Source organism: Triturus cristatus, chromosome 2_1 (genome assembly GCF_964204655.1).
Source record: "Triturus cristatus chromosome 2_1, aTriCri1.1, whole genome shotgun sequence".
Classification (NCBI taxonomy): domain Eukaryota; kingdom Metazoa; phylum Chordata; class Amphibia; order Caudata; family Salamandridae; genus Triturus; species Triturus cristatus.
In genome coordinates, this window is record NC_140581.1 from 1,142,836,140 (window position 1) to 1,142,851,742 (window position 15,603).

At 46.7% G+C, this 15,603-nt stretch overlaps 1 protein-coding gene across 1 annotated transcript in view; it reads left to right on the forward strand.

The window, feature by feature from the left end:
• The window catches only part of ABRAXAS1 (abraxas 1, BRCA1 A complex subunit), a 210,143-nt gene that overhangs the window by 110,765 nt on the left and 83,775 nt on the right, over positions 1–15,603 (forward strand). Inside the window, exon 7 of the mRNA XM_085636577.1 lies at positions 12,031–12,115. Within this exon, the coding sequence (XP_085492703.1) occupies positions 12,031–12,115 (85 nt within the window). The remainder of the gene's footprint in view (positions 1–12,030; positions 12,116–15,603) is intronic.

Genomic DNA, 15,603 nt, shown 5'->3' on the forward strand with positions numbered 1-15,603 from the left:
TACCCTTACCCACCCTAAACCCCTAAAAACACTCTTACCACCCAAATACCCCTACCCATCATTAACCCTAAAAACAGGAAAGAGCCTTTACAACGTGGGACAAGCAACGCGTGCTGTTTCCACGCAAGCGTAACCATGCTTGCCAGAACCACGCATCTGCCTTAACCACGTGCATGCATAGCTAAGGCAGATAGCTGTGTCGTGTTCAGATGGTCGGGGAGAAGAGGAAGTGTTGTAACAGGAAGCTCCGGACACGGGCAGGCAATTGGGGTTGGGCCGGGTTTGTGGGGGTAGTATTTAAGGGTGGAGATTGGTTTTAAGGCCCAGGGTGGTAGGAGGGGGGATCGGTCGTTTTTGGAAGGGGGCAGGGTTTTAGGGCTCAGAGTGTGGAGAGGTGGGGTCGGGTAGTTTTAAGGGCTGGGGCAGTGTTTGGGGGGTTTTAGGGCTGGGGTCGGGTTTAGGCCTCAGGGCAGGGGGAGGGGGAGGGGTAGTTTCAAGGGCTATGGCTGGGTTTGGGGTATGTAGGAAAGTGGCTCTGTATATACTGTTCCCAAATAGGTACAGTGTGTGCAGAGTCCACAGCCCCCAGAGGTTTGACAGAGCCTAAAGTTAGATATAACCTTACTCTCTAAAGTGGTAGCTTGTTCGAGCAGTAAGGCAGTATCAGAGGACAGTGTGAAGCATTTGTTGTACACACTCAGTCAGCAAATGGTCTCACACTCTCAAGAACTGACCTCTAGGCCAATGGTTTGTATATAAAAATATATGGTTGTTTTATTTTAGAACCAACAATAGGTATCAAAATATACTTTCTCAGAATGAGATGCTTTAGTTAAATACTTTGCAAGAGGCAATTGACTTGGAATGCAATAGTTACAGTTTGTTGCAATGGGCAACACAATTTCAAACACAATAATACATTGAGCTCAATGGGAATTTTAAGTTATATGCAATTGATTAGTTTCAGGATTACTTTTCTAACTCCAGGACTGGATCCTAGATTCAGTCCTGGGACAGTTCTCGGAAACAAGTGAGTAAATACATTTTAGTTACTGTTGTGATTTTTAAGCAATATTTTTCTATTTTAAAAGTTGACACAGAAATGTTTTCTAATCAAATTACCAATGTTATCCTATGGGAGGAAATTCACTTAGCAGGTAAGTAGGCTTATGGTTACTTTTTCTAGGTCAGTGTTGGATCCTGGATCCAGCACGAGGGTACCACCTGTAAGCAGTTGAGAAACTGCGTTTAAGTTATACAGGCGATTTTTAACGAATAATTATGAGTTTGCAAAATCGACACTTCGAAGAAATTTCACAGAAAAACAGTCAATGGTTTCCTATGAAGGAAAATTCAAACTACGGGTAAAGTATGTTCTCGTTACTTTTGTAATCCAGTACTGGGCTCCTAGGCTCAGTACTGGGGCATCTATATAAAACAGGTAAGTAATTACGTTTTCACAGTTGGTATGATTTTTAAAGAATATTTGTAGTTTGCAAAAATCGACATTTCGAAGAAATTTCACAGAAAAACAGTCAATGGTTTCCTATGGGAGAAAATTGAGTTAGTGGTAAGTATGGTCGTAAATACTTTTCAGGGTCAGTGCTGGGCACCAAGATCCAGCACTGGGATCTCTCTTAATAGCAGGTGAGTATTTCCGTTTTCGTTACTCGGTTGATTTTAGGTGAATATTTTAAAGTTTAGAAACTCCACACACAAGAAATTTCAAGAGAAACCAGTCAATGTTACCCTAAGAAAAGTGAGTTATCGGCTTTTGGGTAAGTACTCGACTGGCAGAGTTAAGGTTCTGGGCATAGACTCAGGGGTCTCCCAGGGTCAGGTAAGTACAGTTGTTACACCCTCAGCGGCACAGGGGCAGCCGGGTGCAGAGTGAGTTAGGCCCAATGTTATCCTATGGGAGGCAGGGGGCCCTTGGTTGGTGGCTGCTGACTAGCAGGCTACGCTGCTGTGGGAGCTGGGCTCCTGGTCACTTCCCCAGGGCAAATGGGGAAGTAGGTAGGAGTAGAAGTTGCACTGCCAGGGCCACTCAGGCGGCTGGGTGCGGGGTGCTTTTGAGCCTTCGGGCGCTCAATGGATTGCAATGGAAAAGCTCAAGGACGAACAAAGGCTGCAAACTCGGGGACGAAGATTCTTCAGGTGTGACCACCACTTCGAGAGGTAAGTTGGGTAGTTGGAGGATAGGTAGGTACCCAGGAGTCGGGCACAGAGGGCCGCAGGGCGCCGGGTGCAGGGGTGCCTTTTGGTGTCTGGAAATCTTACCCTCTGTTGATCGCGTTTGGGGGTCCCTGGTTCTGAGGCTGCAGGCTTCGTCAGGAGCGTCGAGGTGGGTCCTTGGGTGCCGGATTCGGGGTCACAGTCGCCGGGGGGACGTCCTCTGGGTCTTTGTCCACTCCCACACAGGCCAGGCTTGGCGGGTGCAGAGTGTGCAGGGTTCGTGGTTCCGGGCTGATGGCAGGGGTTAGATACTTGCTTTGAGCAGAGCCACTGCTCGTGGGAGTCCCAGATGCTCAGAGTCACAAGGTAGCCAGGTCCTCCGGGGTTTGTGAGGTTGCTGGCCACAGGAGGTGCCGGGATTTAGCAGGAGCAGGTTCGAGGGTCGACAGGCTGGTAGGGCTGGAGCCAAAGCAGTTGGTGTCTTCCTCTTCTTAGCAGCTGCACGGTAGGTCTTCTCTCTTCTTGATCTTCTTTGCTGTTTTGGAATCTGGAACCTGAGGAAGGAAGGTTCAGGGTGCCCCTAAATACTAAATTTAGGGGCGTTACAGGTAGGTAAAGGGCTGGGACCACTGGGTCCCTGTCCTGTGGTGGGTACACCCCCTATCCTGCCACTCTCCTGTGGGAGGGGGGCAGTGGCCTCGTCCTGATTGGGCAGGGCTCCCCATCTTCAAGATGGCGAGAGCCCGGGGATGGGTTTCACCTCGCCTCCCCCACCTGAGGGGTGGGGTTGGTAGAGGCTGGCACACCCCCTGTCCTTCCTTGGGGTTTCCGGCCAGTCTCCCCGGCAGAGTGGGGGTTTAGAACTGGTAGGGGCCAGTTGCTGAGTACAGCAAGTGGCCTGGAGAAGCTCACAAAGGCGGCATGCCTTTGAAGCTTCTCCTGCCCATCCTGGGGGAGGAGACCTAGCACCTCGCCCAGGATATGTATTGTTGCAGGCCCAGAAGAGTGAATGGCTCTCTACCCAGGGGTCCAGCAACATGTCTGCTGTGTGGCAGCCTAGGCAGCCCCTCAGACAAGACGTGGATTGTAGGTTAGGTTCAGGGGGCATCTCCAAGATGCCCTCTGTCGTGCATTGTACATTAAATCCCACACTGGCATCAGTGCAGGTTTAATGTGCTGAGAAGTTTGATACCAAACTTCTCAGTCTTCAGTGTTGCCATCATGGTGCTGTGGAGTTCGTGTTTGACAAGCTCCCAGCACCATATACTCTTAAATGGCAGCACTGCACTTACAGTGCCCAGGAATGGACCTGGGTACTGTAGGGGCACAGGGTTCATGCCCCTGTGCCCACACCACTGGCATAGGGCACCCAGCTAGAGGGGGGGCTGATGTATGCCAGAGCAGTGTAGGTTGTGGGCATGGCACACAGGGATGTGTGCCATGTCGACTCTCTGTTTTGTCCTGTACCCAGACACTCAGCCTGCAAGGGCAGTGTGTTTGTGTTAGGGTACAGGCCCTCTAAGGGTTGCACAATAAGTGCTGCAGCCCTCAGAGGCCTTTCCTGGTCACAAGGCCATGGGTACCTAGGGTACCATTTACCAGGGGCTGACATGTGGCCAGGGTTTGCCAATTTGGGTTTTAGGGAAGGAACATAGGCCCTGGGCACCTGATAGGCAGGAGTCCAGGGCACACTCAGTCAAAGTACATTCAGCAATTCAACAAAAAGTGGGGGATTACCATGCAAGAAAGATGGCATTTTCTCACAGGGGTAGTTTTTAGGGCCAATGTCAATGTCAATGTCAGAGATTTTTGTATAGCGCACAATTCACCAAAGGTCTCATGGCGCTAGCAACCAAGACAAAGAAATCGGGAATGACTGAAAGTGCTCATGCAAGAACATTTATTGGGAAAAAAGCCAAGTTTTCAGCTTTCTACGGAAAAGAAAATGATCATGTATAGAGAGCAGATCCAAAGGAAGTTTGTTCCAAAGCAAAGGGGCTAGGTATGAAAAGGAACGACCACCATTGCGGACTGTCCGGATGCGAGGTTGAACAAGGAGAGGTTTGGAGCTGGACCGCAGGGGGCGTCCAGGAACATACCATTGGAGTTTTTTTGCCAGGTAAAGTGGACCAGTGCCATGCATTATCTTATGCGTGAGACTTAGAAGTTTGAAACGCCCTCTTTGGCGGATCGAAAGCCAGTGCAAAGTTTTTAAGGTAGGAGCAGAGGGGGTGCGGGAAGGATGATTCAGAACAAGTCTTGCGGCCGTGTTCTGAAGGATTTGAAGTTTGGAAATTAAATCCTGGTTGAGTGCGGTGAAAAGGGCATTGCCATAGTCCAAGCGGCTAACTATAAGACCCTGGACCAAGGGTTTTCTTGCTTCAATGGGTAGCCATTTAAAGATCTTGCGTAACATACGCATTATCCCAAAACATGTCCCAAGCACTTGATTTATATGGGTCTTCAAGGATAAAGAATTGTCAATCACAATGCCTAAGTTACGGACTGCGGACTTGGGGGAGGGACAAGTGCCCAATTCTGATGGCCACCAAGCGCTGGTCCAGAGCTGTTCGGCTTTCCCAAATAAGATAACTTCAGTCTTCCCGCCGTTCAGTTGGAGCTTATTTAGACTCATCCATTCATTTACACGAATCAAGCAGCTCTTAAAGCGGGTCTGGACATCAGACTGGTCGGGGTCACAGGTCACTAGCAGCTGGGTATCATCGGCATAGGAAAGTGTGTCAAAACCATATGACCTGATGATATCAGCTAAAGGTGTTAAATATACATTAAACAGCATGGGGCTGAGAATAGAGCCCTGCTACAGGATATGAACAGGAAACGATCCCATCCACGGAGACCGCAGTGAATCGGTCTGTCAGATAGCTGTCGAACCAGTCAAGGGCCCTCCCTCTGACACCAATCTCCCACAGACGATGTTTGAGAATACTATGGGAGATGGTGTCGAATGCTGCAGATAAATCCAAGAGGACCAGGATAGCAGATTCTCGACGGTTCAAGGCCAGTCTGATGTTATCCACTACTTCAATAACGGCGGTCTCCGTGCTATGGGCCGCACGAAAGCCGGATTGGGAGGGATCAAGGAGCTTATGAGTTTCAAGATAAGCCGTGAGACGTTTGTTAACTAAAAACTCCAATACCTTCCCAAAAAAGGGAAGTAAAGAAATTGGACGATAGTTTGCGGGTACACTAGGGTCGGCAAGGGGCTTTTTGAGGATAGGCTTAACCTGTGCTGATTTCCACCTATGCGGAAATGTAGCTTGGTTCAGTGACAGATTGAAAACAGTAGTTAAGATATCCACAAATAAGGGTAACATTTTAGCACAGGAACGGGGGGGGAAGGGATCGGCTGGGGTGCCGGATTTAATCCGTCCTAAGCAATCACTGACTTCAGTTTTTGTTATGGGATCGAACTCAGTTAATAAGGGGACTTTGTTTAATTCTAGCGGAGGACTGGATTCACTCAAGTTAGTATTGTAACAGCCAAAATCTTCTGCCTGAGGGGGGAATGAGGCATAAATTGTTTTAATTTTATTGTCAAAGAATAAAGCAATAGAGTCAACCCATTCTTGGGTGGGCGTAAAAGAAAGTTGCTCGACCTGGGGAGCAGTAAATTCCTTCAATATTTTATATAGCTCTTTACTCGAATGAGCTGCATTGTTAATACGCTGGGTGAGATAAATCTTTTTTGCTGATTTAATATTGTTCATATATATCGAATGGAGGATTGTATATTTCCTACGGTGTTTGTCGGTTTTAGATTTTCTCCATTGACGTTCAGCGGCGCGACATTGTTGCTTATCCGCTTTTAATGCATCAGTAAACCATGGTGAGGCTTTGCTTTTTTCTAGGACGCTTGAGAGAGGAAGAACTTTATCAAGGGTTGTCAAAATGGAGGTTTCTACATTACTGACAACGGAGTCGATGGCGTCGACTTTCTCACCCTGTAGTAGAGGCCCGAAATGCGATAGGAAGGTGTCCGTGGAGAGTTTGCGCCATGGTCGTATCCACGTGCAATTTTTTAAACTGTTGTTACAATGCATAGTTATGGGCATACTAAATTTGAGAATAGAATGATCAGTCCATAATACCGGGCATGGAGATTTAATAATTAGTTTGGAAGAATTAGTAAATATCAAATCTAAGGTGTGGCCCGCAGAGTGGGTTGGTCCGGTCACCCTCTGTGTCAATCCTAATGTAAGCATTGCCTCAATAAGGTGGGCTGAGTCAGGGTTCTGTGCCACTTCCGCATGGTAGTTAAAATCGCCTAGAAGGATGAAATTGTCAGCTGCTAGCACATGGGGTACAATAAATTCAAGCAGCTGATTTACAAAATGCATTTTGGAGCCCGGGGGTCTATATATCAATGCCCCATTCCAGGATTCTGCACCAGGGGTATCTACTGTTAAAATCAAAATCTCTAATTGAATAGAGGAGAGTGATTCTAGTACTCGGATTGCAGCGGGGGCCACCGTTGCTACAGCAATACCACCGCCTCTTCCTGACTCTCTGTCAAGTCGAGTCAGATGATATTGTGACGGAAACGCGGTGGCTATGCTTGCTGTAGAGAAACCATGGAGCCAAGTCTCGGTAATGAAACAAATCCCAGGTTTCTCGTCATTTAAAAGACTCCAGAGCTCGATCGCATGTTTGGGAATAGACCTAGCATTTAGGTATAGGGCCGACAGCGAATTCGAGACAATTTTAGTGGCATTCGCGCGAGGGATATCATGGGCTTGAGAGCAGATGTTAGTCCTTTCTTTACTATTGGTTACGACAGGAGGTTTCTCATGAGCCACAGAAAGGGGTTGATGTGCTCTAGGTGTAGAAAACCTTAAAGGGTTTAGCAAATGAAGCTCCTGACATGAATAGCGCAACATATTGACAGACTAGAACTTACAGCTTTGTGCAGAGGTGCTGGGTATCTGGCGAATGGCGACGATCAGGCGCGGACGGGCGCAGACGGGCTTGCCATTGGCGCGCCGCCGGCGCGCCGCTGCGCGCTTCCGCTCCCTGACCCGCGTTAAAAAGGCAGAGTGGGCGGGGCGTGTGGGAACTAGAGTGCTAACCAGAGGCACTGAGCTAGAAGGAACTTGGGATCGCCCGTCGCCACAGAGCGTCCCTGAAATAGCCTCACGTCCCTCCGCATCAACCGGCACAAGCCGTGGCGGAACGGGGACCGGCTAATTAAAACAAGCGGAAGAGTACAAAAGTGCAAAACAGAGCAAGCATCAAATAAAATATATTAAAAACAGTACAACACAATTATCAGTACAGAATGTTTAAAAATGACATAACACAGCAAGCGCTGCGAGGTCTCTAAAATCAGATTCACAGACAGTGCAGATTGGCAATTTAAAAATAGCGGAGAATATTGTTGAGCAAAGACGAACAGTCACAGACCTGAAAACAGTGTCTTGTGGCTGCGCGCGTCCGCGCCCTGACCCGCGTTAAAAAGGCAGAGTGGGCGGGGCGTGTGGGAACTAGAGTGCTAACCAGAGGCACTGAGCTAGAAGGAACTTGGGATCGCCCGTCGCCACAGAGCGTCCCGGAAATAGCCTCACGTCCCTCCGCATCAACCGGCACAAGCCGTGGCGGAACGGGGACCGGCTAATTAAACCAAGCGGAAGAGTACAAAAGTGCAAAACAGAGCAAGCATCAAATAAAATATATTAAAAACAGTACAACACAATTATCAGTACAGAATGTTTAAAAATGACATAACACAGCAAGCGCTGCGAGGTCTCTAAAATCAGATTCACAGACAGTGCAGATTGGCAATTTAAAAATAGCGGAGAATATTGTTGAGCAAAGACGAACAGTCACAGACCTGAAAACAGTGTCTTGTGTCAGGGTGGGCATTAGTTGTAAGACTCAGGGCAGAGTGTGATGTAGTTTATTGGGGGGCAGGGATTTTGGCCTCAGGCAGTTTTAAGGATTGTGCGGGGGTACGTTTTAGGGCTCAGGGTGGGGGACTGGGGTCGGGGTCGTTGGTAGGGGGAGGGTTTTAGGCCTCCTGGGGAAGGGAAGGGGTAGTTTTAAAGGCTGGGCGGGGTAGGTTTTAGGCCTCAGGGCAGGGGAGCGAGGCAGGGAAATTGGATTTTAGGGCTTGAGGATGGGAGGGTGGTCGGGTAGAGGTAATCTTTACCATGCATATCCCTTTACCAATCATGCGTTTACTACGAAATTGCGTGGTAAAAGCATGTGTTGTTTAGGCGCATTGATGGTTAGGATGGCTTTGTAGAGACGCCTGTGGTTCAGCCATGCTTCTGTCATGCAACCATAAAAATACCCTTGCCACCAAAATACCCTTACCCACCATATACCTTAACCCCTTCGGTGCTCATGACGGAACGGTTCCGTCATGAGCCACGGTTGAGCTGTGCTCATGACGGAACCGTTCCGTCATGACCACGCCCGCGCAAGATTCCGTCAGCACAGCGGCGGAATCTGCGCAGCATGGAAGGGGTTAAGAGTTACCCACCATAAACACACCCTTACCCACCTAAATCCAAAAAATACCCTTACCACAGAAATACCCTTACCCGTCCTAAAAACACCCTACTGACCAAAATACCCCTACCCACCCTAAACCCTAAAAACTCCCTGGCCACCCAAATACATTTATCCACCCTAAAAACACCCTTACCACCAAAATACTCTTACCCACCATAATCCCTAAAACACGGTTAACCACCCTAAACCCTAAATATACCCTTGCCACCCAAATACCTTTACCCACCCTAAAAATACCCTTACCACCCAAATACCCTTACCCACACTAAATATACCCTTGCCACCCAAATAACTTTACCTACCCTAAAAATAGCCTTGCCACCCAAATACCCTCACCCACCCTCAACCATAAAAACACCCTTACCAACCAAATACCCATGACTCTACACCCTAAAAATACCTTTACCATCCAAATACCCTTACCCATCCTAATCCCCCAAAACACCCTTACAACCCAAATACACTTACCTACCCTGAACCCAAAACACCCTTACCACCCAAATACCCCTACCCACCCTAAAAACACCATTGCCTCCCAAATACCCTTACCCACCTTAAAAATACCCTTGCCACCCAAATACCCTTAGCCGCCCTTAACCCTAAAGACACCCTTACCTCCCAAATACCCTTACCCACCTTAAAAATACCCTTGCCACCCAAATACCTTTACCCAACCTAAACACTAAATATACCCTTGCCACCCAAATAACCATACCCACCTTAAACCCTAAAAACACCCTTGCCTCCCAAATACCCTTACCACTTTAAAAATACCCTTGCCACCCAAATACCTTTACCCACCCTAAACACTGTATATACCCTTGCCACCCAAATACCCATACCCACCTTAAACCCTAAAATTACCCTTGCGACCCAAATGCTTTTCCCCACCCTAAAAATAGCCTTGCTACCCAAATTCCCTCTCCTACCCTAAAAATGTCCTTACCCTAATATATATACTTACCAGCGACCTACGTTCCCTTTAAGGCACACGCACGCGCAAGCACCTTCCCCGATGTCACCGCGCACTCCCGGTTGTGGAGCGCGCACAACGATTCCAGGACGTCCCGGGGGAGAGGCGCCGGCCGCGCCGCCGCTTTAAGAAGCGAGCGGCGCGAAAACCAGGCACTTTTTTCTGCGGTGCCGGCGAGGAGACGTGGAGAGTGCAGGTAAGGGGGCTTGGGGGCTTGAGGGCTTCTGGCGGCTTGGGGGGGGGCTTGTTGCGGCTTGTGACGTCTAGTCGCGGCTTGGGGGGGGATGTGTGGCTGCAGAGCGCGGGGCTGATTGTGGCCTTTTGTTTATGTATTGATGGTAATCACAGCCCGTGAAGGGGCTCTGATTACCATCAATACTTAAACAAAAGGCCTCAATCGTCCCCGCGCTTTACTAACAAAACAGTAGAGTCGGTTTAAAATAACAGCATGTACCAAAGTACACGCTGTGTTTTTAAACTGGCTCTACTCTTTTGTTAGTAAAGCGCGGTGCGGGGACGATTGTGCCAGCCTGCTGCCAGCGCCATGTCTGTTCCAAAAAATGTATGTCTCATTGACGTGTCATGTTTTATACATGGGAGTCAAGGAAGGGACAGCAGTGATGCAGCAGGAAAAAAAAAGCAGTGGGACAGTAGTAAGTGGGGGCGGAGGGGTAGACGGACAAATGGGGAGGTGTAGGGCAGGTTTCAATTATCTCATGTAGCACAGAGGGTTAATATACCTGCTGCAAAGAACGCTTACCATGTATTTTATGTGCATAGGTCAGTTGGTTACTGCTTTTGTCACATAGATTCTCTTGTTACCCAACATTTCCCCACCCAATTAACAGTGCTCAAGTTAAGAATATTTATTAAAATCTTATGATGGTACCACCGTTTAAGTCTTGTGCTTTTCTAAACTTGAAGTGTACTTGCCTGTGTAACCAATTCATGTCATGGCGTGTTTATCCAATTTGGAAACTGCCCTTAAGACACTTATTGTGGCACTGTATGTGTGAAAATGCACCATCTTTTCACTTATTAAAGTAAACGTTCTGAGTGACATTTGGCGCCGCGCACACGTGCGGTGTGATTCCTGGCGCACATAGCCATGGTTGCAGCGCACAGAGACCCTCCACTGCCGCACACAGAGGAAAGAAATTAGAGGGAACATTGCCAGCGACATACATTTTTCTTGTAAAGGCATGCATGGCAAATGGTATATGCGTGGTAAAAATGTGCATGTTAAAGACATGCTGTGGTAATGGATGCGTGGTAAAGGTATTGCGTGTAATGACTACATTCTAAATGCTGTTTCCCGCAGTGAGGAGCAAAGCTGCCTTTACAATTGTCTTTTGACTTGTCCATTGGATGCTATACTTATGTATGTAAAACATGGTGTTCAAATAAGGATTTTGCCAGATTGTTTCTGTTCTCTATCCCAGCTTGCTTTTCCAAAGGGGAAATTGGCCCTGAAGTAAAATAATGTTAAAATGTGTTTTATATGGATAATTGTATTACCTTTGAACATTTTCACAGTGTTATGCTATCATCCCAGAACTAAATAATTGAATATGGTTTCCTAAATACGGTGGTTCCTGATTAGTGGGCTAAAGGGATCACGGGCAACAGGATTAGGGACATTCTCTTTTCAGTAGTACGTCTGAGCAATTTTCCACCTCATATGAATGATTTTATTTTTTCATTAAGGATATAGAAAATGTCAGCCGTTAATTAATATCTGCAAAAAAATTAAGCATTCCATGGAATGGAGGCAGAAACTGCGCAGTTTCTGCCAGAGAAGTGTGAGCCTCAGAGAGTATTCTGTGCAGTGGGTGGAAGAGATATTAGACCTGAGAAAGCAGGACTGCACAGCAGGTTCATTCTGTTGATGCTCTAGTCTAATTGTGGTCTTTTATAGACAACTGAGTGACAAAATATGTTCTTGGTGCAGTACTGCTACTTACTATTACTGCATTAACAAAACACGTGATGCTGAGTTTGGTGCAAGGTGCAACCGTTTAAAGCTCCTTGTGCATCCTCTTCTGTGGTTTGTTTGTGGAACTGGCCAATTTTAATTCCAGTCTAATTATCCTTTCTTAATCATATCCATCTTCATCTCAGGCTTAACTGTAATATTTGTTCCTTTTTACTATTAACACGATAAGATTGTCCTTATTTTGTCATTTTACAACCTTGTCAACTGTTTTAAAACTCCAGAGTGTTTCTTTTTTGTTACATTCCATCATTTATGTAAGCCCTATTGGAATAAAGTGATGTGAATTTTTGTTAGTCTAAAGTAAGCAATGATATGCATGGTAAAGATTTTGTTTGCTTTTTGTCCCCAGGTTGGATTTTTTTAATGAAGATGACACTTTGAAGGAAGTTCATAAGATCAATGATATGTATGGCACACTGAATGAGGAGCTTAAGGTAAAGATGAAAGCTTCTGAATTCTTCCGAATGTCCAATGTGGGTGATGTCATTGTGTTGCTCATATGTGCTCTATTTCATCTGAAGGTATGTTGTTTCTCACTAAGTGCACTCTCCGGTATCTGTGGCTGCCAATGAGGGATCTTCTGTTGAGAAGAACAGTGAGAGATATTCAATAAAGCATCTTCTTTTTGCATAGCTAGTGTTCTCCTTCCCACAAGGTATGCGGTGAGCAGGTCTTGATGCAGGGGCCAGCGTAGGATGGCCAGAATTTACTACACAAAAACTAGGCGGCGCCTACCCCGTTTCTACCATCGGATGGAAGACTTAGTGGTTCCACCTTAGAACTTAGTGACTGACTCTTGCAGGATGTTTACTGGCTCCCCAGACCATATTCCCACCCTTTTTGCCTTGGAGACACTAGCCTTAGTGACATGTTCCAACAGAAGGTGCCTAACTCAAATGTGAACGGCCCCCTACCAGAAGTAGGCACAAGCAGCACTGTGGGTAACCCTAACGGGGTCTGAGGGTGTGCCTTGCCGTACGGATTATAATATCAAAACACACAAAGTAACTGCAAAAGGACTAACACCCATAGCTATAGTCTCCTGGAACGTTGCCGGTTTAAAACAAAAACGTGAGGATCCTGATTGTCACAGCTACATAGACAGATGCGATAGCTGTCTTTTCTCAGGAGTCATGGTTACTATTTCCCCCCCCCCCCCAATTCAAGCTGGGATATAAAACATACTATAAGAACGCTATCTCATCACAGAGAGGGTGATCATCGGGGGACTTGTAATATGGATTAAAATAACTCTAGGAATGCGATCCAATGTTCGTATTATAGACTCACCAGATTTACTGGCAGTATACTTAGATGTAAATACTCATAACAATGAAAAACTGTATCTATTTAATGTTTATAATAGACCAATCAGGCAAAATACAAATTCTGAGATTTTTTATATACTAGGCAGTTCCCTGGTCCATGTGGACCCCGGTGATAACATGATCTTATGTGGGGACTTTAATTGTGCCTATGAGCCACTAAATGGCCTAGAAAGTTTAATAGAGGAAGAGGGTGTGGCTATGGGGTTGCCTCAACTAGAGGCTGGGTCACCAAAACCATGCACCAATGTTGCATTACAGATAATGCTGCTCACCATCAAACACCATCTAAGGGCATGTGTTTAATAAAGGGGATGAAAAAGCCTCTGTTAATACATTTAAACGTGGTAGCTCGCAGTCAAGAATAGATTACATTATGCATAGCTGGAACAGGATAGTGAGCTTCAGAATAGAGGCGAGGGAGGACAGTGACCACCAGCCACTTTGCTTGGAAATAATAGGCCAGATAGCAAGGGACGATCTACCTGATACTTGCATGCAAAACATATTCCCCCTAATAGGGAACAACCATAGATCTATTAAGTGGCCCAGGGTTACAGGTGGCATAGAGCTAATGACAAGTATCTATAACACCTTTGCAGAGGTAGTGGTTGACCACATAGAGACAAGTGAAATTTCTGTAATACCAATGCATACTCTCCTAGTTGCAAAGTTAGAGCCCCTTCTTACTAAAAACACTGGGAAGAAATTGAAGCCCAATTCTAAGATGGGCTTAAAATCAAATCTCTGGTATACATGAGAGTGCAGAGGAACCAAGAAAAGCCCACTTGAAAATCTAAAGCAGGTAAATGCCGACTCGATAAGGAAGGCTAGGGATACTCACAGGAGAACATTGGTTACTGCCGGGAAGAATTGAGAGGAGAACAGTTGGTTGGGCATCCTTCTGGCAGCAAAAACCAATGATTCAGCAGAGTTCTGGAAAATAATTGCATGTGGGGGTAAGTACCAAGTAGTGAGAATCGAGCATTATTTGGATCCGACAGTTTGGACCAAGTATTTTACTAACTTGTATTCAAACTTCTAGACCACTTCAGCTGAAGACGGTTCGCCTGCTAGTAACGAGGGAGACAGAGAAGTGATCATTTTCTCACTGAAAGAAACCGAACATGCTATAGACACCATCAAGCAGGGAAAAGCACCAGGACTAGACAAACTCCCCAGAGACCGATTCAAACGCAATAAAAAGGTTTGGGTCACGTATGTTAATCTACTTTGTAATGCATTAGCAGCAGGCGCACCAATACCGGCAACGTAGAAAGGGGCTGAAATTGTCTTTATTCACATAAAAGGTAGCAAACAGAAACCTGAGAATTATAGGCCAATCAGCCTGATAGATGTGCTTCAAAAGATCTACGCCAGAAAATTATTGAACAGGCTCGATGACTGGATAAAAACTAACAATACAATGTCCCCGTACCAGGCAGGATTTAGATCATGCGCAAGCACAATGGATCAAGTCTAAAGACTCCTATGCATCATCTGGAAATACGTCAAAGTGAAGGGGGGCCACATCTATGTAGCATTTGTAGATTTGAGCGCGGCCTTCGACCTCGTACCTAGATGCTTACTGTGGGACTCATTAAAAAACAAGAAGCTCCCCCTAGCTTGTTAACACAGATAACAAGCATTGGCATAGCCAATAGGTCTCGGCTGGGTCAGGCGAGACCTAAAAAAACAGGCTCGCGGAGAACATCAAAGCGAAAGTGATCGTGATCAAACATCAACGCGGCCGTGAAAGTGAGGCGCGCGGGCCGACGCACATGCACTGTAGCTCTAGGCTACAGTGGTAGCACTTTTTTGAGCCCTCACAAAAAGTCTTACCAGACCAGCGCATGCGCTGGGTCAGGCGAGACCTAAAAAAAAGTTTATGTGGCACACGGAGTTAGCATGTGGTAAAAAATTATAAGGGGTAGAAACACAGATTGCACATTACTGTGCACGTGTCACTAACGGGCACACCCGTGGTGGCCATATTGTAGTAGTTCAACTCCCCAGACTGCAGTTGCTGGCAGGACATCCCTCAGCCCCACATGGTTAAGTCAGAACAGCATTGGAAAATTGCCGTCAAATAGGTGTAATAAAGGAGATGAAACTGCTACCAGAAAGGTTAAGGACAGCCTCAACAGAATGGGTCTCGTTACAGCTCGAGTGGGAGCCAGTCAAGGGCATATTTACAGAATGGGCCCAGGAGCCCTGGAAACCTCGTGTGTTATTGTGCCACAAAAAAGAACACCTCAATTTGAGGCCGCGAGCAGCCGCGGAGAATGGGATGCTGTGGGTGGCGAAAGAGGCCCAATTATAAAGCAGCCAGGCAAATGGCACACTGCGTCCAGCGAGGATAAAATGCTATCATTTAGAAAATATACGCTGCTATAAATAATGTCCACGCCTACGATTATTTGTTGGAGGCAAGGATGAAGTCTGCAAGCGCCGGGCCACTCGGTGCGTCGTTTCAAAGGGGAAACGCTCGGCTTCTTTTATGACAGACTCCGTGGCTCCGTCTGCATTGTTCGGGGCAGGAACTATGTGACATGCTTTTCTACGGCAGCATTGTGAAAAGGGACCGCATGCAAACG